Here is a 25,360-nt window from a genome sequence, read left to right as displayed (position 1 = left end):
GGACACAAACCTATCGGCCTAAAGTGGGTGTTCAAATTAAAGAAAGATTCAGATGGGAAAGTCGTTAAGCACAAAGCAAGATTAGTGGCTAAAGGCTATGTACAAAGACAAGACATCGACTTTGAAGAAGTGTTTGCGCCTGTCGCTAGACTTGACACTATCCGAGTCATTCTTGCACTTGCTGCAAATCAAAGTTGGGAGGTACACCATCTAGATGTGAAGTCAGCATTTCTTAACGGAGAGTTAGAAGAAGAAATATATGTCACTCGACCAGAAGGGTTTGAGGTACAAAATCAAAAGCATAAGGTGTACAGGTTGTACAAGGCCCTCTATGGACTGCGGTAAGCTCCACGAGCTTGGAACATGCGACTGAACAGGAGTCTGGAAGAACTTAGCTTCAAAAAATGTACTCAAGAACATGCAGTATATACAAGAGATGAAGGAGAAGCAAGTATACTTGTTGGAGTGTATGTCGACGATCTCATCGTGACAGGAGGTAGCACAGAGAAAATCAACAAGTTCAAACAACAAATGATGACAGAATTTGAGATAAGTGATTTGGGTCTTCTCTCCTACTACTTAGGGATTGAAGTGGAGCAACAGAAGAGCCGAATTTCACTTAGACAATCAGCTTATGCCAAGAAAATTCTATCTCAATTCAAGATGGCAAACTGCAATGCCACAAAGCATCCAATGGAACCCAAGACACAGTTGCATAAGGACATGGAAGGGACTCCAGTTGACGCCACGGAGTACAGGCGCATTATTGGTTGTCTGAGATATTTGCTACACACACGGCCGGACCTGTCATATTCTGTTGGAATGGCGAGCAGATACATGGAGAGACCTACAATCATGCATCACAGGGTGGTCAAACAGATTCTCAGGTATTTGAAAGGTACAATTTATTTTGGGCTTGTTTACATAAAGGGACCCCAGGAAATTGATATATTCGGCTACTCGGACAGTGATTTAGCCGGCGATCTCGATGGAAGGAAAAGCACAAGTGGAATGACTTTCTATTTTAATGAAAGTTTGGCGTCCTGGAACTCACAGAAGCAGAAGACAGTGACACTTTCATCTTGTGAGGCAGAGTTCATGGCAGCCACAACTGCGGCCTGCCATGCTCTGTGGTTGAGGAGCCTTGCCAGCGAATTAACATGTGTAAAGCCAAAACCGGTAACTTTGTTTGTTGACAACAAATCCGCCATAGCTCTCATGAAGAATCCGGTATTCCATGGTCGAAGCAAGAATATAGATACAAGGTTTCATTTTATCAGAGAATGCATTGAGAAGGAACAGATTGTGGTGGAGTTCGTTAATACCGGAGAACAGCGAGCCGATGCGTTAACTAAAGCATTGCCAGGAGTGAAGTTAGCTACTATGCGACAACTACTCGGCGTCCGTGATTTACAATCATGTCAGGATTAGGGGGAGTAATGTGAGAAAATAATCCCTCCACGTCATTAGTTTTTTTTTTATTATGTTTTATTATCTTGATAATTGGTTATTACTCAGTCTACCTATCTTTATGGATCTAGATCCTATTTTTATGGATCTCATCTAGATCCTATTTTTATGGATCTCGTGGTTCATGCTCTTATCATTTATGATGCTATATAAATGATCGTAGAGGCATGTACAAAGCATCTCGGTGTAAGGTTTCCTTTCATAAGTGAAATTCTTACTTGTCCTATTCTTCTTGTTTCTTCTTGTGTGCTGTGTACTTTGGATGTGCTATCCTATTCGATTCTAGGCCAACATGTACGTCTATAGTAATGTAGTGTTTCGTATAGCATCTCAAGTATTTTAGCATCTCGCGAACTGTAGCCCCCGAACATAGGACGAAGGACGAGTGCTCATGGAAGGAACTGGCAAATAAAGAAGAGAGGTGGGTGCCTAAAAATAACTCAATGTACAATCATACGTCGCTCCTTCGAGTCAAATTTAAAAATAAAGTCAAATAAAATCCACTTAAACGCTAGGTCGAACCTAATCAGCTTGGCCAATGATTTCTAATGCCATCAATATTATTATTTCATTATTAAAACGGTTACACGAGTTTGATTTTTTTTTTAAGAACAATAAAACTTTGTAAATACAAGTACCTAATTAAATAATTAGGTTTATTATAAGTATACGTCCATTATCCATATTATGCATACATATAGATAATCAGAGCTGGACAGGCTCGATCAACAACGACATGACTTGTTTCTGGGTTTCTCCATCCGAATGCGCATATCCATCTCCTTTTCCATAGAAGAATTGTGCCGCTCGAGGGATATTAATCGCCACATTCTGGAAATACTCCTCGAACGACGACGTCGCCACCCGGTTCCCGTTCAGCAGCCTCCATTTCGCCTCCATCACTTGCTTGATATGCTCACGGGCAACTGCCTCCGGCACCTTCCTCTCGTGCATGCAGCACTGCACCGCCTTCTGCACATCTCCTCTCGCCAGCTCATCCTGTACGTAGTGCTTAATTACTCGATCAAGGTTAATTATATTAAAGCCAGTTAATTTTGATATATATATTTATTAATTAATTAATTCGTTGGAGAATTTTAGCACCGTGGAGGTTCCAAAATCGTCATGGAGTCGAAAAAGCACACAGGAGGGTTGCACAATGTAAGGGTAAGTAGAGAACTTATCCAAGTCCTCCTTCGTGAGATCTTTGCCCGTGCAATAAGCTGCCGACAGTATCAACGCGCCTGATATCGTTATCCATGCGCCGTCTAAATACTCATCCAGCGTCGGTGTATACCCTGCGTGATACCATCTGGCTTCCCTCAGGTACATTTTGCACAATTCTGCCCACTAAAATCAACCAAAAAGAAAGATAATATTCATATATATATAGTGTGACCTATATATATTAATGCTTAATTCGTGAATTACGTACTGCCCTCTTGAGGTAAGGTATTATGTCTACTCCCTTATTTCTCATGACCTCGTAGCCTGTATCATTTACCGTGTTGAAGACGGCTAGAAAACATAGTTTCATGTACTCTGGGAGCTTATCGATCGCGTTAACATCCCATCTGATCACACATTAAGTGCAGTGAAAGTATGAATATTGAATTAGAATTTAACTGATCAGTTTCTAGGTATTGATTAAAGTTAATTAATTACCTCTCCATAATATCAGTGAATAGTTCGAGCTCATCGAGCGTTCCGTACACGTCGTAAACGTCATCGATCATTGTTATGAAGGAATTGAACTTTGTTTGCAACTCCCTGAAAGCCCAGCTATCTGGCTCAAATGCAAAGCCGACGGTCCACAAGTAGTTCTCGGTCAACCTGTCTCTGAAAAATGGCAGCTTCTCGGGTAGCCCGAGATCCGTCCACCATCTAATAATTATTTTTTGTTTTTCATTATAAGGATTAAATAACAAATTAATAATGAATTTATAAATGAATAAATATATACCTTGAGAGTTCATTAAGTTCTCGCTTGTAGATGTTCTGCAGTGCGTTGAAGTCCAACTTGGCCAACAAAAGAAGAGCAGGATCCATGGCGGGATCCCTTTGCCATGCCCCAATGAACCACTTCGCGTGCAATCTCTGGAATCTCCAGTTCAGCGGGAGCTCCAACGCGTGGGCCACTTGCTCCCTGATCAGACCAGGTTTCAAAGATCCTTCTTCCTCCAAGAGGTTCTTGAGGTGCTTGGTTGTGAACTCCCTGGCCTCGTGCAATAACTCCTCGCCGTCTTTTTCAAGGTAAGAAGCCTCGTACAAACTCAGTAATCCCTGGGTCTGGCTGCGGAGCCGGTCTTCGAACTGGCCTTTCTCGTCTTTAAATTTCTTGAATATATCTTAATATATCATTAACCAACAAGGTTAATTAATTATTGGAATTGAGGCGCGCAGTAGATATTGATGGCGCGGATCAGTTAGTTGTTAATGGCTCACCTTCGGAAACAGAGAAGCCGTTTTCTCTGAGAAGCCTAAAGAGCAGCGCTGAGGCGTGCAGATTGTCCTCGAGCTGTGAGCCTATGTCCTCGAAAGAAGCGTGAAACCCTCGCAAAGTGTCCTTGATCTCATCCTTGAAGTGATAAGCCACTCCGAGCTGTTGCAGGTGGTCGATGAGCTGAAGCTGCTCCTCCAATTGACCTTTCTTCTCTTCCATCAGTTTGCTAGTTTGATTCTTGAGTAATTTAATTCTCTCAGCGTGATCGTCCTCATCCGCCTACAATCAATTATATATATACTCAAATTAAGAACATTATAAAAAAACAAGAAGAATTAATTAGAGAATTAATATTAATGAATATTAACTGTGTGGCTAAGAGTGAGAGATTGAATGCGGTCGGGAGTCCATATGCTGGGCTGGTAATTCCCCGACCTCCTCAACGTCGTCGACGGAGATTGAGATTGCTCGGTCGCGTGGCATTGGATGCGTGGAAGGCAGCGCCACTGCTTGATGGCGGCGGCTGGACGGGAAAAACCGCCGAGGCCACCGAAGGTCGCCGAAGCTGCGAAAGAATGGGGCACAGACATGGCTTTTGTGTGTGAGTTTGTATGGTGAAATGTGGGATAGAAATTAAGATTTGGTGTGTTATTTATAGAGCAAATTCAAAGGGTTTCTTCGTTATAATAAGACATGTGTGGTATTTTTTAAATAACCCTTGTCATTGTCGGATAAAATTTAATATATAAATGTGGATGTTGTATTGTTGTCTTTGCTCATCTTAGAATTGTCATGGAGAAAAATTTATGACAACCATTTGAAAAACAACCATTACAATTAAGATAAGTATCAAATTTCATAAAGAGTCTGTGTTCAATATTTATATAATATTTATAAATCGGGATACAATGCAAATAAAATTTTATAAATTATTGTCTTAATTTTATAAATAACTTGTTTCAAAGATAGCGGGTTTTTTTGTTCATCGACCTTTTATTGTACAACACCTTTTATTTCCATACCAAACTCATATTTAATAAATGGCTACTGTAATCCAATACTAATACAAATAACCTCCTCAGAAACAAATAATAATAATAATAACAATAATAATAATAACAACAGAAACTCAAAATCATGTCAGTTCTAATGATCTTTCTAATTTAGAAAAAGTAACAAAATATCTGGATTAATTTATGAAAATTAAGAATCATTTGTCAAGCTCCAAGAGTTTAATTTTTACAAACCTCATACATATAACAACTTTTCTTTCCATTCCTTGACGCAATTATTTTTATTTTAGCCCATATTTCCATCGTAATTTTATTTCAATCCTTATTTCTTCTTATTACATGGATGTTTGGTAAAAACTTTAATTAAATCTAAATTTCTCTTTATTAAATGCTTTGTCTCCCTATATGTATTGCTCTATTTGTCGTACGAGTAGCTAGTATCACTACCTTCCTTGTCCCTACTCACAAGCGTCCAACCGCGACTTGATTAGTATAATTGTGGTAAACCTTCTTCTTATTAACGTACTATATCTATGGGATATTGTCATAGCCACTGCCCCCGTCTTTGTCGTCGCTACCTTCCTCCATGATTACTACGATATCACATTCATTGTTATCCCCGTTGATAGTTTTGTCATCGTTGCTCTCCCTGCCACTAGTGACGTCAACTTTATCCTATCATCATGATCCGACCGCAACCATCGTTATTATAACACCAATATCCACTATCAACCTTAACTAATTTTAAATCTTAATTATACCCTTGCTTGTCCTACAATAAAATGGTATGGATAAAAATATAGTGAAATAAAAATTAAATTAAATCAGAAATTAACGGATAGAGATCTGAATATTGTATGTATTAATTGACATCAAGTCTACTGATTAAAGTTGAAAATATATTTCTCAAATCAGGCATGGCCCATTAAACAACCGGATTGAGGTAATGGAATTTGATGTCGTTCCAGCCTTTTGTACTTTAGTTTGTCAGTCTTCATTATGACTTTATTTTTTTTATTGTTGTAGAAACATGCTATTAAAATAAATATCCAGCTAAAAGAATTGATTAAGAAGTCACATTAAATTATGTTGAGCGTTGCCTGTTCACGTGCTGCATGCATGGCTTCTTGCGTACATTATTCATTTAACATTTTTTTAAAAAAAAAAATGTTATAATTATAATTTATTTGATAAATGAAGCATGAATTACCGATAGCAATTAATCAGATTTTATTTTAGTATAATTTATTTTTTTTTAATTTATTAATAGGACGCTTGTAATTTCTAATTAAAAAATTAATTAATAAACTCAGTTAGTCGTAAATATCTAAATAATAATTTAGATGTCTTACTATTACATCATAGCCAGGGTTTGTAATTGTAATTTTTAATGAAAGAATATAGAAAAAAAGATACACAAAATGTATATTATCAAATATAAACCGTGCCATGGTATTGCAATCGATCAAGATATACATGATCGGTAATTTAGAAAAAGATAAAGTTTATATTGAAAAAATTAGTTTTAGTAAATAGCAAGATATAACGACTATTTTATAAATAAATCATCTAAATCAATTTTTAAGTGAATAAAAAATCAATGCATAAGATTATTTAAATAATGAAAGCTTAATTTATTATGATTAAATAAAATATTAGTAGCTGTTATACTAGGTGAGTTCATAAAAATGAATATGGATGTGGAATATATCATTAAGCGATGAAAATGTTAATTAAGAAATTGGAATCAATTTCAAAATTTGATGAAAGAATGAAAAAATAATCAATTATTTTAATTAATCATTGAGATCTAATTAATTAATTAAAAGATCAATTGACTGATTATTTGATTAATTAAAAGATTAATTGATCGCATGATTGCTGCGCGTGCGTGGCTGAAAAGAAAATATAAAAAAAGAGTCATTTAATTGACTAATTAGTCTACTAATTAATTAATCAATTAAACCATTTCCACAGTTTCAGGTTTACTGAATTGAGTTCTTGGAACAAAGCTCAAACAAGATAAGTGAGAGGGATTTCTAACAAATCAAAGTAATAAATTCTCAAAACAATGACTGATTCCTGGAAATCTTAGAGTTAAACTCCAAGTTAGTAATTTTTATTATATGACAATTTTTCTCTATAAGAGATTTCATATTCATCTGTCATGACTCCGTTTCTGTCTAACCATTTCAGTACCAAAGGACAAAGAAGTAGCTTTCAGTTTTACGAACTTGCTTCTCTGTTACTCTCTTAATGGCTTCTTCTACCTAACAGCCGATGACCGTTCTAACATCAAGATTCACTCGTGGAACTTGGCAAAGCTTCATTTATACGACCAGAGGCAGAATTTATGGATGAATCATTAGTCATACGACCAAAGCTGCAGAAGCGAACATGAGGCAATGAGATAGCTAGTTTCAATCTTTAGCTGATTCCAACTGCGATTCTGCCTACTTGCGCCGGTTAAAACATTGTAATAACCGATTGAAATATAAAGATACATGGTCATTACAACTGAACATGGGGAAACTTGTTATAATGGAAACAATCCGTCTCACATAATATATATATATATGTATCACAGTCAATTATTAGTATGATAAAAATTAGATTTTTCTCTTAACCATATGATTCCAAGAACGGATAAAAACTTAAAAAGGAAAAACATATAGAATAAGGATCTAGTTTTTGTTGGTGCGGTTAGCACTAACGATCTAACTCAGGTTTTAATGAATGAAAAATTAGGTTAAGTTAGGTTTGTCGTTATCTAACACTCTGACCGAGTGTGCAAGCAAAGTCCAGACAGGTCGACGGGCTGATCGGATGTCCGGCACGAAGTCCAAGCGGGTCGACGGGCTAACCGGACGCTTGGCGAGAATTCCAGCTAGGTCGACAGGCTGACCGGATAGCTGGCGAGAAGTCTAAGCGGGGGCTGACTGGATAGCTGGCGAGAAGTCCAGACGGGTGGAAGGGCTGACTGGACGTCTGACAGGTGAGTAAAGGTAAGTCACTGGAAGTGAGTGACTGTGAGGACGCGTTCCCGGGAAGGGAACATTAGGCGTCGATCCGGCTTAGATCCATTTCGGATATCTAAGTCGAGATCGTGACTAGATTCCGGTCTCGGAAAGACAGAATCTAAGTCATACTATTTTTGTCAAACTTATAAACTGTGCTAACACTTTGTTTTGCAGGAAATTCATTATATTTGCCTCGGACTAACCTTGTCTTGCAGAAGAAGAACCTGTTCTGGAAAAAGGTGGTCCGGCGCCCGGAGGGGATCCGGGCGCCCGGGAGGTAATTTTATCTTGAAAACGTCGTCGCCACGTGGAGCTCACTGGTTGGACCCGCCACGTCCCACCAGAGCGCCCGGAAGGGATCCGGGGCGCCCCGAGCTTCATATAAAAGAAGGGGCAGGGGTGGAGCTTCATCAACAACTCAGAACTCTCTGCTCTACTGTGCTCCTGCAACGCCTTGAGGCTTCTCTGACAAAGCGCTGTCTTCAGTTTACTTCTTTTCAGTTTGTCGGTATTTTCATTCTATTAATTCCAATAACTTAGTTTGTAATATCTTTCGAATTGATAGTGATTGTCCATCGAAAGTACCCTCGTGTGCGGGCCTTGGAGTAGGAGTTGCCAAAAGCTCCGAACCAAGTAAATCCTTGTGTTCGCTTTGGCTTACTGTTTTACTTTTCCGCTGCGTTTACTTTGTTCGAACGTTTTTCGATATTCACCCCCCCTATCGAACGTCTACGATCCAACAAGTGGTATCAGAGCAGGTACCGCTCTGATTTGGTGCAACCACCAATCAGACAAGGAGGGGAAATTTTCTTTTGTTTTTTTTTCTTTCGCTTTTAGTCTTATGTTTAATTCCAAACTGATACTATTATCTTTTTGGAAAGTTTTCTCGTTGCAATTAAATCTAAATTGGTGCAACACCAATTTAGTTCCTTTATTATCTTTTAATTCTTCTCACACTGCTAATCCAAGACCAAGTCTTGGGAATTTGCCTGTCTATTTGTTTGATTGTGTGCAGGGATTAAAATGTCTCATCTTGAAGGCTTCAGCACAGTATGACCTCCCCTTTTCAACGGGGACAATTTCCCGTACTGGAAGAAGAGAATGGAAGTGTATCTCAAGACGGACTTCGACCAGTGGATGAGCGTCACCAGACCCTACAAAATACCAGTAGACAGTTCCGGGAATCTACTGGAGAAGATTGGACATCAGACCAAAAAAAGAAGGCATCAACAGAGAACAAGGCAATCAACACCCTACAGTGCGGATTGACTAGAGAAGAACTAAACCAGGTCGGACCACATAAGAACGCCAAAGAGCTGTGGGATAAACTGATCGAGCTGCACGAAGGAACCAGCGATGCTAAGGTAACAAAAAGGGATCTCCTCTTAAATAAAATATTTAATATAAAAATATAGGAAGGGGAAACTGCAAGTCAGCTGCACGCGAGGATCAAGAACATCCTCAATGGGCTCCAAGCGATAGGCCACCAAATGGAGAACCGGGACTTAATAAGGTATGCACTAAATGTGTTTCCACGTAATAGTTTGTGGACATCTATTGTGGATGCCAACAAAATTTCTAAAAATTTATCTAAACTTAAATTAGACGAGTTGTTTTGTGAATTAGAACTACACGAACACACTAACGTCGGGGCCGAGAAGGGTGTAGCTTTGTTTGCGGGTTCCTCCAAGGAGAAGATAAATAACAAGTCTGAACATGAAGACGACTCTGATCAGAACTCTGAAGATGAAGAACCCATGGTGAACTTGGTAAGGAAAATGTTCACCAGGAAGAAAAGGAGCTTTAACAAAAAGGACTTTCAGAGGATCAATTCTCCAACCGACCCGAGGAGCGTGACATGCTTTGCCACTACAAGAACGAGTGTCCGAAATTGAAAAACGAGAAACCAAGGACGACCAAAAAGAAGGCTCTTAAAGCAACATGAGACGATACTTCCTCAGATGAATCAGAAGCCGAAGAACAGAAGAACAAGAGTTACCTCGCGCTGATGGCCCGTGAAGAAGAATCGGAGGAAGAATCGGAAGACGGGTCCGAACCCGAATCGAGCCACGAGTCCGTACTCGTTTCTGAAGGTTCCGAAGAGGTATTCCTAAACTTAAACCGGAAATTTTTTAAAATCATTTCTTGCTTAAACAATAAATTAGTTAAAATAGAAAAAGAAAATGAGTTGCTCGTTGAAGAAAATCAAAATCTCAAGTAACAAATAAAAAATTCAAATCCAACTCAAAATCTAACACTTGAGGAGGAGAATTCATCTTTAAAATTGGAAATTAATAATTTAAAAGAAATGTTAGAAAAATTCACAACAAGATCCAAAAACTTAGATTTAATATTAAATAATAAAAAAGCAATTTATAATAAAACCGGACTTGGCTATAAGTCAAGCTCAAATAAAACATTCAAGTCATTAATAACCCAACACAAACCAACAAAACAAGCTTGGGTTCCGAAAGCGTGTTTAATCACGCAAGTAGGACTTAATCAATACTACATACCTAAAGAAAAAATATTTTATATAAACTCGAACAAATCAAGTCAAAGACCAAAATACAAACCTAAACCAAAAAATTTAAAATCTAAACATAGTAAAACTTAACAAAATGTAAACTATCACCAAATAAAATATAATTACAAAAGAAATAGACATAAACCAAGAACAAAATTAAATTAAATGACTACTAATTCAGGGGGAGGCTCCAAAATAGCTGGCACCTCCAAAACTAACCTACCCGGTAAGGTAACCCTAACCAATCTACCCGACAAGGTAATTAGGATTAGTTAAAAAGGGTTCAAGTTTAACTTGAAAAATGGTACTGGTAAAATATTGGATGATAGTACGTTAGGGAAGCTTAGTCTATGCATGTCTAGGAAGATATGACTTCGACCTGGTGCATTTGGCTAAATGAAACTGACCGAAGCTACCCTTTATGAATCCTAACCAGTTAGGCCAAGGTTTTGTACTAAGTTCAGTGGATATGACTATTTGGAAAACCTCGAAGGTATGGTAACTTTAATGATGTCCGAGTGACTCACCATAGCCCAAAAGTTTATCCAGAGAACGCCTATTTGTTGAACACAAAGCCAAACCTGAATCTAACATAAGTTAAAAACAAACTCTAAAATTGAATCTAATTCATCTCAAAAAATCATAGGATTCCTTGATTGAAAACATAAATCGGGTGAGATGACTAAGAACTTAAAATTAAATTAAAAATAAATTAAAAGTAAAATTAAAATTAAATTAAAAATAAATTAAAAGTAAAATTAAAATTAAAACTTAATTTATTTATTTTAAAAATTAAAACTTAATTTTTTTTAACTTAAAAATTTATTTTAAAAATTAAAACTTAATTTTTTTAACTTAAAAATTTATTTTAAAAATTAAAACTTAATCTTTTTTAACTTAAAAAATTTATTTTAAAAATTAAAACTTAATTTTTTTAACTTATTTTTTTTTAACTTAAAAAATTTATTTAAAAAATTAAAACTTAATCTTTTTTTAACTTAATTTTTTTAAAAAAAATTATTTTAAAAATTAAAACTTAATTTTTTTAACTTAAAAATTTTATTTTAAAAATTAAAACTTAATTTTTTTTACTTAAAAATTTATTAAACCTTAATTTTTTTTTACTTTAAAATTTATTTTAAAAAGTTAAAACTTAATCCTTTTCAACTTAAATTTTTTTTTTAAAACTTAATTTTTTTTAACTTAATTTTTTTTTAAAAAATTAAAACTTAAATTTTTTTTAAAAAAATTAAAACTTAATTTTTTTTAACTTAAAAATTTATTTTAAAAATTAAAACTTATTTTTTTACTTCAAAATTTATTTTTTTTTAAAAAAAAAATCCCGGAGTAAAAAACCAGGGGCAGGCGCCCCTGGTATAAGAACCCGGGGTGCCCGGAGGGGATCCGGGCGCCCCGCCCGAATTGACCCGGGGCGCTCGGAATAGGTTCGGGCGCCCGGACTCCCCTATATATAGGGGGGCAGGGGCGCCCCCTACCCTTGCACCTCCTCTTCCAAGCTTTCGTTCAAGTTTCTTCCAAGCTTTACTACGAAAGCATTCAAAGTTAAAATTTTCTCTTGTTCTACAGTTAATACGCTGTCGCGAATCAACCGAGGTCGTCAATTCTAAAATTATTTTCGCAATGGCTCCTCGGTAAAATTCTTGTCTTCTATTTAAAGTTTAAGAATATTATTGCATGTTTGTTTTCTTTAATTAGTATAATTTTGTTATATAATTTAGGAAACATTCTAAATCTGGTGTTGAGCCCTCTACTCCCAGTGTTGATCCTTTGTTTCCCACTGATGAGCTTAGGATTAAGTTTGAGTCAACCATCTACATGGCCATTAGGACCAAATGTATAGATAAAGCGTTCTTTTTATGCTCTTGCATTCCAGCTATAGAGGCCATAAACCACTACAACCTTCAGAACCTTGTTGAATGTACTAGCCCAGTAAACATAAGTTTGTGTGCAGAATTTTATAACAACCTAGTGAAAGTAGACGACTTTACTTATACTACTAGGGAAGCTGGGACTGATATCACATTGTCCCCTACTGCCATCCGAGAGTTTTTGGAGTTACGGGAGTCTACCTGTCCCTTTCAGTGCTATCCTCCCAGGGAGCTACCCTTTGGAGATCCCTACTCGCATATCACTCTTGATACGATTTATTCGTATTTTTTCGGGGGTGAGCGAGTACCCACAGTGACCCAGTTTAGGTCAGTTACCCTTCAAGTCCAGGACTACGCCCTTTATAGGGTCTTAGTCTTTTGCATTCTACCACTGAGCACTCGCGACATCGCGATGATGCACCCATTCCATTCCTTTCTCCTCTGTGCTCTGTGTCATAGGCTAGATATTGATATTAGCCTGCATATCTTTTCCACCATTATTTACTCGGCAGGATATGTGACGAGTGGATGAGTTCATATGTCCTACTGTCACATTCTGACAGCATATATGTCCTCTTTAGGCATTGATGTCACCAGAGGTGACATCCGCTATATGACCGAATTTGACGTTATAGGATCTAGGAGTTTTTCCCTAGCAAGTATTCATATAGATGATGAGGGTATCATGACTTGGCAGAGGGGAGCACAGCACCAGCCCGACCCAGACGCACAGCAGGAGGAGGCCGATGAGTTTTTTCTCGCACTCTTTCCTGACGAGGCCGCTCCTGCCCCAACGCCAGCTCGAGCCCCACGTCCCGCTCCTCACACTCTAGCCGATCGAGTATCCGGGCTAGAGAGAGTTATGTCGAGCCTCCAGCAGGAGTCCTCCGAATTTCACCGAGACATACGACGAGAGGTCTCCGATTTCCGACGAGAGGTGCGACAGGAGGTCTCTGATTTACGGCGAGATGTGCGGCAAGAGATCTTCGACCTACGACGAGACCTACGAGAGGACGACCGGATTTGTCACACTGAGATATTGGCACTGCTTCGATCATTAGGTTCCGGACCACCTCCGTCCTCGTCTCAGTAGTCGTGATTATCACATGGCACTGTTATGATACTATTACAGCTTTTGTAGTACATATTATTCTATTAATCTTCATTTTCAGATCTGATTGGTTATACTCTAAATTAATAGACTAGGATTTTAAAAATTCATAAGTGTTTTAAATTCTAGGTTAAAATTGTTTTATTTTTTTTTCAAAACCTTCCTACTTTTAGAATTTCAAAACAACCTTAGCCTTAGACTAGAAAAATCCCTTTAGAAATCATGTTCCCCCAGGACTAGTATTTGAGCATCTCACCAACACCATACGATTACCTTGCTTGTGATTGACAAACATAGAAAGGGGTGAGATATATAGGCCAATTGCCTCGACTTAAGATGCTTATATCAGTGCATTGACATAGGTTTGGGCGTTAAATACAAAACATACATTGATCAAGCTAAGTTACTCAGTTAAGTCAACCACTAACTGATTACAATGAACTTAACTTGACTAACCAAGTGAAAGCTGTCATCTTCTGATAGTCAGCGAGTACCTAATTGGTTAGATAGCTATTTTAGATGTCAGGTTTAGGGGGAGGATTAAATCAACACTCAACACCAACAATTATTTTCTCCACCTTAAACATAATATTTTTTCTAATATTTTTTACAGTATTCAAATTGGTCTTTGGTTTCATATTTAAAATTTTTACAAACTTAATAAGTCTTGAAAAGAAAAGTTTTTCAAACTTAGTTTTTGAAATCTTATTTTTCAAATATTTTCTTAAAACTATCTTTTATTAAATTCTTCAATTAGATTTTATAAACTCAGATTTTTTTCAAACTTAAGTTCAATCAGTTTTGAAAAGTAAATATCTTTTAAAACTCAGTTTTGAAATTTTTTGTTTGGAAAATTTAAATTTGAAAACTTAGCCTTAAGATTTTGATTGTCAAAACTTATGTTTGAAAAACACTTCAAAATTGAAACATATTTTGAAACTTCACCTTGATACTAAAATTTCTGATTTGAAAATCCTCTATGAATTTGCAAAGTCATTTTTTTTTTTGCAAAAATAAATCTTTAAATGCTTTATATTTAGCCATTCTTTCAAAACTTAGCTATTTTCCAAAAGACGGTTTTACATGCTTTAGCTACCTTAAAAACTTAGTCTTAAAAATTAAGTTAATATTTTAAACAAATCTTCAAAAGTTCAAACTCCCCCAAGTTAACTTGACATCATTCCTTACATTTTTTTTTTGTATTTTTGAATGTTTAACTTATATCCTTGTTTGATGAATGCCAAAGGGGGAGGGTTAGGTGGTTAAGTTAGAGAAACACAAATTGAAAAATGAAAAACTAACTTAAACCTTAAAAATGACTCTGGTTTTCTACATGCATAATTTTCACTAACTTAACCAGGTTGTCATTCCATCAAAAAGGGGGAGATTGTTGGTGCGGTTAGCACTAACGATCTAACTCAGGTTTTGATGAATGACAAATTAGGTTAAGTTAGGTTTGTCGTTATCCAACACTCTGACCGAGTGTGCAGGCAAAGTCCAGACAGGTCGACGGGCTGACCGGATGTCTGGCACGAAGTCCAAGCGGGTCGACGGGCTGACCGGACGCTTGGCGAGAAGTCCAGCTAGGTCGACGGGCTGACCGGATAGCTGGCGAGAAGTCCAAGCGGGTCGACGGGCTAACCGGACGCTTGGCTAGAAGTCCAGCTAGGTCGACGGGCTGACTAGATAGCTGGCGAGAAGTCCAGACGGGTCGAAGGGCTGACCGGACGTCTAGCAGGTGAGTAAAGGTAAATCACTGGAAGGGAGTGACTGTGAGGACACGTTCCCGGGAAGAGAACATTAGACGTCGATCCGGCTTAGATCCATTTCGGATATCTAAGTCGAGATCGTGACTAGATTCCGGTCTCAGAAACACGAAATCTAAGTTATACTATTTTTGTCAAACTTATAAACTGTGCTAACACTTTGTTTTGCAGGAAATTCATTATATTTTCCTCGGACTAACCTTGTCTTGCAGGAGAAGGACCTGTTCTGGAGAAAGGTGGTTCGGGTGCCCGGAAGGGATCCGAGCGCCTGGGAGGTAATTTCATCTTGAAAACGTCGTCGTCACGTGGAGCTCACTGGTTGGACCTGCCACATCCCACCAGGGCGCTCGGAAGAGATCCGGGGCACCCCGAGCTTCATATAAAAGAAGGGGCAGTGGTGGAGCTTCATCAACAACTCAGAACTCTCTGCTCTAGTGTGCTCCTGCGACGCCTTGAGGCTTCTCCGACAAAGTGTTGTCTTCAGTTTACTTCTTTTCAGTTTGTCGGTATTTACCTCGAGAAGTAAACAAAAGTTACAAACATAAGCTCTCGGGATGCTTAGAAAATTTCAGTCCCACTGGAGTCAAACTTGCCATGGAGAAGAAAGTGGAAATATTTTACCAGGCACGAAAGAAGCTTGCCCAGGTGACAGAAGTGGCAATATTTTGCCCGGGACGAAGAAAACTATGAAGCAGGGTGGTCTCAAGGGCAAGGGGAAGGGGACAGAGCTATTTAGGCCATGGTGCAAAGGTGACTGAAAGAGCCTCTCCCCTGTTCAAGCCCTAGAGCTCTGCTTCCAGAGCAACCAACCCTAGCCCAAGGGCAACATGGGCTACGCATTCGTAGCGACATCCATGGGCTATTTTGTTGGTCCTCCGTAAGTAAGGAGAATTCCTCTGAAGCTCGTTGATTCTCCAGAGCAGTTGCGCCTTCGGTTAGAAATTCTAAATCTCGAGAAACGTCGTTTTTCGGGATAGTTTCTCGAACCCTAGAGTTAGCCGAAGCAAAAACTTAAATAAACTCATGCATAGATCTCATCTTGTCCAATAAGAGTCGCCCCCAAAGAGGGGGATCCAAGGCCATACTCTTAGCGGGAAAAGTTAGCGAGGAAGGAAAAGAACTGAGGTAAGTGATGAACGAAGAGAGGGTTGTAGCCCTATTTAAAGGATCAAGGGACCCAAGAAATCACTGTATTAAGGTTCACGGGATCACTTTACTCAGGTTCACAAGATAGCTGTACACAAAATTTGTAAGGTCACCTCAGTACCCGTGGCAGAGTCACGGGTAAGAAAAAACAAAATCAGACCTGTGTCTAGTCAGTCACCTACACCTCTTTCGACTAGACTTAGAGGGAATGCTAGTGATATGGGTTAGGTTTCATGGATCCCCGGTGAGGAAGGGAAAGAAGATAGCCGAGTTGAGAAGATAGATCTGTTAGGATTGGTTGAGCTAGAGGGAGGGGGGGGGGGTGAATGGCTCACTTCGTTTTCTTGATCAACTTGATTTTGCGCAGCGGAAACTCGAAGGCAATGCTAACTTGAATATTTACTTGGTATCCACCTCCCCAAGGAGGTGACTAGTCCAAGGATCCACACCACTCACACTCTTCCACTATTAAAAGCCCTCCTTCTCGGAGTCACACCAAAGGTGGAGAAACCTTACACAATTACAACCCTCTCTCTCCAAAGTAAAGAATCACACTCACCACAATGAAGAAGAAAAGAAATATTAAAGACTTTCGGAAAGGCTTCTTCTTCGCTGTGTGAGATTTGAGAAAGTAGCGAGAGAGAGATTCCGAACTTGAGCACCTTTTGAAGATCTTGAGCACTTGAGAGAGTTTGAGACCTTAGAGAGCAATGGAACAGTGTTTCTATGTTTTCTACTTTCTTTTCTTTTTCTTCCATGCCTTTAAACGTTGAGAAAACTAGTCGTTTCTCACGTAGCCATCACCGTGAATCGATCGGAGTCATATTTGGATCGATTCATAAGTATCCATTGGAAACCATCGCGTTACGATCAACGGCTTAGATTGATTCACTTGAGTCTGAATCGATCGGTGCAATTCTTGAATCGATTCAGACCTCTGCTATTTAGTTCGCAGCTTTGTGAATCGATCGCCCGATCGATTAAGTAACCTCAATCGATCGACTGATCGATCCAAAGGAAATCTGTGCTTCGCACAGAGGCTTCCTGGATCGATCGCTCGATCGATTGGATTGCCCCAATCGATCGGCCGATCGATCCAGGAGCATTCTGTGCGTCGCGCAGAAGCTTCCTGAATCGATCGTTGGATAGATTGGTTTTCTCCAATCGATCAGCTGATCGATCCAGAAGCATTCTGTGCTTCGCACAGAAGCTTCCTGGATCGATCGCTCGATTGATTGGTCTTCCCCAATCGATCGGCTGATCGATCCAGAAGCACTCTGTCTTCGCGCAGATCCTTCCCAATCGATCAACCAATCGATTGACATCCTTCCAATCGATCGACTAATCGATCCAGAGACATTCTGCCTCACAGCCGTGTCTGAATCGTTTTTCCAATCGATTTTTGATACGTGAGGGATCATGCATCCAGCTTTATGACCTGCAGGAACTTCTCTTGCCAAGAATCCGGTCCTCGACCTTCTTGGACTTCTCTTGCCTTGCATCCGGTCTTCTGACCTGCAAAGATTCTTTTGCCAAGAATCCGGTCCTCGACCTTCTTGGACTTCTCTTGCCTTGCATCCGGTCTTCCGACCTGCAAGAACTTCTCCTGCAAACTCACACTGTATGTTAGATCCAACGTATTAACCTAAACTTAAATAATTGTCAACACATTGAAACTTCCAGGGCATAATTGCACCAATAATCTCCCCCTTTTTGATGTTTGACAATCTATTTAAGTTTAGGCCAATTTCCAATATACCATAATAGTACAATTGATAAATAATGATTGCAACAATGCTGAAAAACATAAGCAGTAAGTATGAGCATAAACAGTAAGCTTGAGTTTCAATTTAAATTTTATTTAACATGAACTTCAACATATATCTCCCCCTTTGTCAAATATAAAAAAAATAGAACTCTCCCTCAAAATGTGTACTAAGCAAACACAATAACCCAAGGAGTACTCCCCCTAAACCACACAAATATTAACAAAATGTAACCACGTGAATTGTAGAAACAAAATAAAGGATAGACATAAAACTCGATAATTTGTACAATAGAGTTTACATAACATAAAGACTCCATAAGTCGATGACCAAAAGAGAGTTCACATAAGGACTCCATAACAAAGATTCATAAGTCGTACAATAACATATCACAAAGTGACATAAAACTCGATAAGATCATCGTCTGAAGGAGGGGGATCAGCAGCAGCAGCAGGAGGAGGAGCCGAAGTAGTAGGTGGAGCAGGAACCGCCTCAGTGTCAGCACCAGCAGCATCCTCAGCCTGGGGAACGGGAGCTGTGGAGGGAGCAGACTGAGACGGATTACCCGTCACCCAGGAGCTCACTAAATCCACTAATGTATCCATAGTCGCCTGCATCGAAGTCTGTCGATGGACCATGGTCTCCATCATGGAACGCAGGTCGGCTACCTCCATGGTCAGCTCCTCCAGGTGAGTGTCGACAGTCTCCTCGAATGTCGGAGAAGCTGGCTCGGGGATATCCTCCTCAGCATCATCTGCCGCAGGAACCAATGCCTGTGCATCCCCCCTGCGACAAGCCCTGGGTCCCTCACCAAAAGTATGTCCATCGCGCCATCGAATTCCCGCTGGACCACCAACTAAGCCCGTCTTCGTGAAGGAGCGGGAAGAAATCCGAGAATAAGCCACAGTCATGTGCTCCAGCCATCCCCGGGAGACATCTATCTTCTGGGACTCCAGCCAATCTGTGATAAGATGCCCGAAAGGCATATGGATCGTCTGCTGCACGGGCTGGGTAAAATGAACGATGCAATGAAAGATGTTCAGAGCGATGTTGATGTCAAGGGAATGACGAATGGCATAGAGGGCAAACATGTGAGGAGGTCGCAGAGCAGCTAAGGCACGAGAAACAATGGGGAAAAGGCAGTTGATGATTACTTTAAACAAGGCGTTGTTTTCAGCCGACAACTCAAGCGAAGAGAATTTTGTGATTTGAGCATTTGGTCCATCCGGACGAGGATGACCAAAAAGAAACTGATGCATGGATGCAATGCTGATATGCTCAAAAGGTGGAGGCAGCTCGTCTGGAAGAGTAGGATAAAAGATAAAATCATTGTTGGATGGTAGGCAGTCAAGGAAAGATCGCAGAATCTCATAAGAGAAGTCCAAGCTCTGTTTCACAACACGAGTGCGATAATTTACACAATCAGAAGTGTGTAAATTATTATAAAATTCGGAGACAAGACCTACATTGACATCCCTCTCACAGGTCAACAAAGAGTCAAGTTTATAATGCTTGAACCGATTATAGGTATCAAAACAAGAGGACCTATAGTATTGCAAATCAACGGATCTAGGGGTTATAAGTTTGAAGGTGTTTTTGCTAAAGGCTTGTTGCATTGCAGCATTTGGAAATCTCGGATCAGTGGGAGGTTGAGGACGGGAGGAAGGTACAGACGATCCTTCGTCCGATTCACGAACCTTTTGTTTCTTTTGTTAGGACCAAGAGTAGCTAGAGGGGGGGGGGGTGAATAGCTCGTCGCGTTCGCTCGGTGCTCGGCGTTGCTTGTTCCTTCAAAGATGTGCAGCGGAAATACAAAGAAACAAATCACACAACGCTAACAAGGTTGGTTTACTTGGTATCCACCTCACAAGAGGTGACTAGTCCAAGGATCCACACCTACGCACGCACCCTCCACTAATAAAACTCTCCTTTATGGTAACTACCAAGGGCGGAGAAGCCCTACAAGACTCAGTACAAGAAAAGAGGGAAAGGATACAAGAAATATAAGCTTACAAGCTTACAATGAGTACAAACCCTAACCCTAGCTTCTCTTCTTGACTTTGATCCGCCTCTTGACTTGGAAACCTTCCAAGATCCTTCAAGAACTGGCGATCTAAGCTTTGCAAGTGCTGTGGAGAAGCTGGTGAGAGATCTGGAGTGAATCGGTGAAGAGATGCTGCAGCCAACGCACGCCTGCAGCTCAAATACGACGCAACGGTCGGATCCCGATCGATTCGAATATTCCCAATCGATCGGAGAGGCTTTGGATCGATCCACGGATCGATCCAGAGCGCCTCTGTGCTATGGAAAAACGCCTGGATCGATCCACGGATCGATCCAGCGCTTATCGCGCAAAGCAGCCGCGTCCCAATCGATCCACTGATCGATTTGGACATCTGGATCGATCCACGAATCGATCCAGAGGCTCTCTATTTGCTAGGAAAGGCCTGGATCGATCCACTGATCGATCCAGCACTTGGTTTTTGCCCAAAACCAAGTCCCAAGCCTCTCAAACCAACATCCGGTCAACCTTGACCTGTTGATACATCATGCCTAGCATCTGGTCACTCCTTTGACCTGCTAGGACTTTCCACCAAGTGTCTGGTCAATCCCTTTGACCCACTTGGACTTTACTCGTCGTGCCAAGTATCCGGTCACTCTCTTGTCCTACTTGCACTTCCACCAGATGTCTGATCATCCTTGATCCATCTGGATTTTCCCTTGCCTGGCTTCACTCACCAGGACTTTCACCTGGCTTCACTCACCAGGATTTCCTTCTGCCTAGCTTCACTCACTAGGACTTTCTTCTGCCTAGCTTCACTCACTAGGACTTTCACCTGGCTTCAACCACCAGAATTTCCAATCTGCCTAGCTTCACTCACTAGGACTTTCACCTGGCTTCACTCACCAGGATTTCCAATCTGCCTAGCTTCACTCACTAGGGCTTTCCTTCTGCCTGGCTTCACTCACCAGGACTTTCACTTCTGCTGCCTAATATACCAGTTAGGACTTCCTAGTCAGGTATCTGGTCACTCTTGACCTACTTGACTCTCCTTCAATCACACTGATCAATCCCTGATCAGAATCTCCCCACATGAACACCTGCACCTGCATTGTCCATGTGTCTACATGTATTGTCAAACATCGAAACTATGACCAAGACCCAAGCTTGGTCAACTCAGTCAACCTTGACCTAAAGGATATTGCACCAACAATCTCCCCCTTTTTGATGTTTGACAATACCTTTAAGTTAGGACCATTTTGAGTTAAGCTAATCCCATAGCCTTAACTCCATTCATGCCAAAAGTATGAATGTTGGTTCCCTTCATTCTCCCCCTATGTACTCCCCCATAGGTAATGAAAGCCTAGCTTAAACCACACATTCTCCCCCTATTGGCACACATCAAACCATCTTTGAGCACACATCAACCCGTGCCTCAATTTTGGGCACTCTTCAACAAATGCCCCATTGTTGAAAACTCTCCCCCTGAAGAGTTGCTCATCGTTGTTCACAACTTCACTCGTTGTGACCAACACGATAATAAAGGTCCCATACCCTTCATTAACCTTAACCCTACATTCTCCCCCAATGTAGGCAAATGCCCATCCTTGAGCATTATCCACTTGAAGACACTTTAACAATGAGGATATCCACTCCCCATTAAAGTTCAAATGCTCAACCTTGAGCATGTTCTTAACGGAAGGTTGACCACCTTCCAAGGTTCATGAAAAATAATTTTCATGTCTGTAAAGAGTCCCTCCCCCTAAAGACATGGTGGTAACTTCTGTCATTGCACCAACAATGACTTGGAATCCCTAAACCTTTAGGAAACCCAAATTTAGAAGTTTTGAGGTTCAAATTGTTGGTGCAGTGAGTACCAGATAATCGAACCTGAGTTTTGATTATGGCAAAGGGCTCAAAGTTAAGTGGTGGTGTTATCTAACAAAGCTCATGGAGCTTGCAGGAAAGTCCTAAGTGATACTTAGGCAAAAGTCCTAGCTGCGGTTAGGCAGGTGAAAACCCTAGGGGGTGGTAACCCTAGGTCATAGGGGGTGGTAACCCTATGCGGAAAGTCTTGGCAGGTCGATGGCTTCAGGCAAAAGTCCTAGGGGGTGGTAACCCTAGGTGAAAAGTCCTGGTGTCGCGAACCAGGTGAAAGACTGGACTAGCCGGGAAGCGGATGTCCAGCAGAAAGTCCGGAAGCGTCGAGTGCTGAGCAAAAGTCCAGTCGATCTGGAGGATCGTACTGGCAACAGGTAATCTCTCCTGAGGGGAGTAGGTGAGGACGCGTTCCCCGTAGAGGGAACAGTAGGCGTCGGGTCGACCTAGGGTTTCCGGTTGGAAACCCGAAGTCAGACTCGGACAGTCCGTTGACTGTCAAACTTCATATTTATCATATTTCTATTATGTTTTATCTGCTAACTTTGTGCTGCAGGGTATATTTGGGATTAATATATCTTGCAGGGACCAAAGTGCAAAGATTAACCTCGGATGAACAGTACCGAGGCGCCTCCATGGAGCTTGGAGGCGCCTCGGGTGCAAAACTTGAAGTTTGCTGCGAAGTGGAGCTGGAGGCGCCTTCATAGGTATTGAAGGCGCCTTGGACCATTGAAGGCGCCTTGGAGCCTTGATGAAGGCGCCTTCAGGTTGGGATAAGCAAACAGTCAACGGAGGTTATCACAGCGCAGGAACAGGGATAAGTTTTGGGGTTCAAGGCGCCTTGACTGGCACTGGAGGCGCCTTGAACGTCCAATAAAAGGACATCTCGACCAGCAGCTTGAAATATCTTCTTCCAAGTGAACTGTTTGCTACAAGCTGCCTACGAGACGATCCCGAAGTGCTGCAACGACACCTCGACACCCCGGAGCTTCAGATTTAGTCTTTTGGTGTCGGTATAATCTTTTACTGCTTAGAATTGTAATTAGTTTGTAATAGTTTTTGCGAGCTTATAGTTGTTGCCCACGGAAAGCGATCAAGGATCGCGGGCCTTCGAGTAGGAGTCGATCAAGGCTCCGAACGAAGTAAATTATCCTGTCTTTGTGTGCTTGTTTTCTTTATTCCGCTGCGTTTTAACTCTTACGATTCCGATAATCGTTGAAAATAGCCACGAGCGCTATTCACCCCCCCCTCTAGCGCGTCTCGATCCAACACAAATGTTCAAAATTTGAAACAAACCTCAACCTAAACTTCAACGAAGTCTTCCTTAACCATTCCATCCTTGTTTTCAACACGAAAACACCATTGTATTGTATACAAATGTATTTTAAGGGTTTGGAATGGTTGCATAGACTAACCATGGTTCAAAGATGCTGAAATCAGGCCTTCCCAGCCAAAATCAGCAACTTGGATCGATTGGAGTTGGGATCCAATCGATTGAACCTTTCTGAATCGATCCACTGATCGATTCAGACTACCTGGATCGATCGGCTGATCGATCCAGCGAGCTTCTGCTCGCGGGAGACTTGCCTTCTGAATCGATCCACGGATCGATTCAGGCACTCCAATCGATCCATGGATCGATCGGAGCTCTGATAGTTGCTGAAATTCCATTTCAGTCAACTTCAGAAACCCCTAGAAAATTCTACAAAAATCCAAAAATCATGAGATTTCGTGTAGACATTATTTAGGGCATATACTATCAAAGAAAAATAGTTTTCTATGAAAATACTTCATATTTTCAAAGATTGACACAAACTTGAAAACTTGCAAAAACCTTAGTGTTTTCTTCAAGTTTGTGTCTAACTATTCAATGGTGATTACTATCAAAAGATAGCCTTCACCAAGGTTTTTCAAAAACATTTTAAAAACCTTTTAAAAACCAATATCCCATCATGTTCCTTGGGCTTAATACACATGACTTGTACATTAGCTTTCCCAATGATGGGAAAACACATAACTATGTGTTTTGATGAACCTAAAAACTCAAAAGAATGCACTAAATCAACATCTTGAGCTTTGTTCATCATCCTAACATCTCACTTGTATCTAATGTGCACTAATCACATACAAGTCACCTTATAGTCTTTGTGAGATGTAGATTTTGGTTTTTGCCCTAGTCTAGGGATCATGCATATCTATCTAGGCATTTTAGAAATATTAGACATCCACCTAGGATGTCACTTGTCAATAAGTGTTGTTAAATGCCATTTGTCCTTAATTACAAGGAATTAAATTTAACGCATGATTATGTTATGGCATACATCAAAATAAAATAATTTTCAAAAGAAAAATATTCTATAACTACATGATGTATGAATGTCATGACATGGTATTTTTGGATTTTTCATAATAAAACATGAATGCAAAACTAGACATGATGTCATGGCATATGATGGGCAAACAATCATGGCAAGATTTAGCATAAATAAAATATACCTAGATTAACTATCAAAGTATCCTTAAAGTCTTAGCTAAACTTACAACTTAAACCTAGATTGCCCTAAAGTGCTTCAAGAGAATGCCAAAGCCTAAATTGGCATTTCTAATTTCCTTGATTTAATGTATGCCAATTGAAAATAAACATGTCCTCAAATGTTGGCATATTCCATTTTTCCTCAAGAGTGATTACATAAATTAAGGCCCGGATTGCCTTAAATTTCCAAGAGAATACCAAAATCCCAACTTGGTATTTCTCAAGATTTTCCCAATTTGTGCCATTTTAAGATAAAATCAAGTTTTCACCATTAGACACATTTTACTCTTTCAAGGAGTAATCAATAGGTCCATTTCATTTTCAAAGGTTAACTAAAACCTTGAAAATGCTCCTTGAGTGTCAATTTCCTCAAAGTTGGGTTAACTACCCTTCTAATCGGAGTTGACACTCTCTAACCCATCTATGGGGTAGAGAAGATGCTCCTAGGAACCCAACACCTATTGGTGCTCCTTGGATGCTCTAGGTACTCACTAGGGATAACTTCCCTAGATACCTTCCTAGTGACCTTGTTGGACTTCTTAGAAGCCTTGGTCACATTTTCTAGGTCAACTCTAGGGATAGCCTCCCTTGTTAGTGACTTTTTTAGACTTCTTAGAAGTCTTAGTCACTTTGGTTGCAAAGATACTTCTAGGGATATCTTCCCTTGTATCTTTGACTTGACCTCTAGACTTAGGGTTTGTTCCATAGCTATATGGAACCCTATGATAACTAGGCACATTCTTTTTAGCTTTGGGTTTGTATCCCAAACCTCTATAGCCATTGGATGACCTTTGTG

At 40.1% G+C, this 25,360-nt stretch overlaps 1 protein-coding gene across 1 annotated transcript; it reads right to left on the bottom strand.

Annotated features, from left to right (window-relative positions):
* Positions 1-2,112: 2,112 nt before the first annotated feature.
* On the bottom strand, positions 2,113-4,535 carry LOC122030985 (terpene synthase 10-like). The gene is made up of 7 exons (XM_042590032.1): positions 4,282-4,535; positions 3,916-4,192; positions 3,434-3,818; positions 3,136-3,354; positions 2,906-3,044; positions 2,575-2,820; positions 2,113-2,469 (listed from the first exon to the last, which is right to left on the bottom strand). The coding sequence occupies exons 1-7, from the start codon at positions 4,501-4,503 to the stop codon at positions 2,176-2,178; spliced, it is 1,782 nt and encodes a 593-aa protein (XP_042445966.1). The 5' UTR covers positions 4,504-4,535; the 3' UTR covers positions 2,113-2,175.
* Positions 4,536-25,360: the final 20,825 nt, after the last annotated feature.

The sequence above is a fragment of the Zingiber officinale genome, chromosome 11A (assembly GCF_018446385.1).
Source record: "Zingiber officinale cultivar Zhangliang chromosome 11A, Zo_v1.1, whole genome shotgun sequence".
NCBI lineage: Eukaryota > Viridiplantae > Streptophyta > Magnoliopsida > Zingiberales > Zingiberaceae > Zingiber > Zingiber officinale.
Note: the sequence above shows the minus strand (reverse complement) of the source record. Positions and strands in the feature narration are given on the sequence as shown.

Coding starts and splice junctions, on each gene's coding strand:
- LOC122030985 (XM_042590032.1), bottom strand. CDS start 4,503: ATGTCTGTGCCCCATTCTTTCGCAGCTTCGGCGACCTTCGGTGGCCTC. Junction 4,193..4,281: donor CTCTCACTCTTAGCCACACA/GTTAATATTCAT, acceptor AATTGATTGTAG/GCGGATGAGGACGATCACGC. Junction 2,821..2,905: donor TACCTTACCTCAAGAGGGCA/GTACGTAATTCA, acceptor GGTTGATTTTAG/TGGGCAGAATTGTGCAAAAT.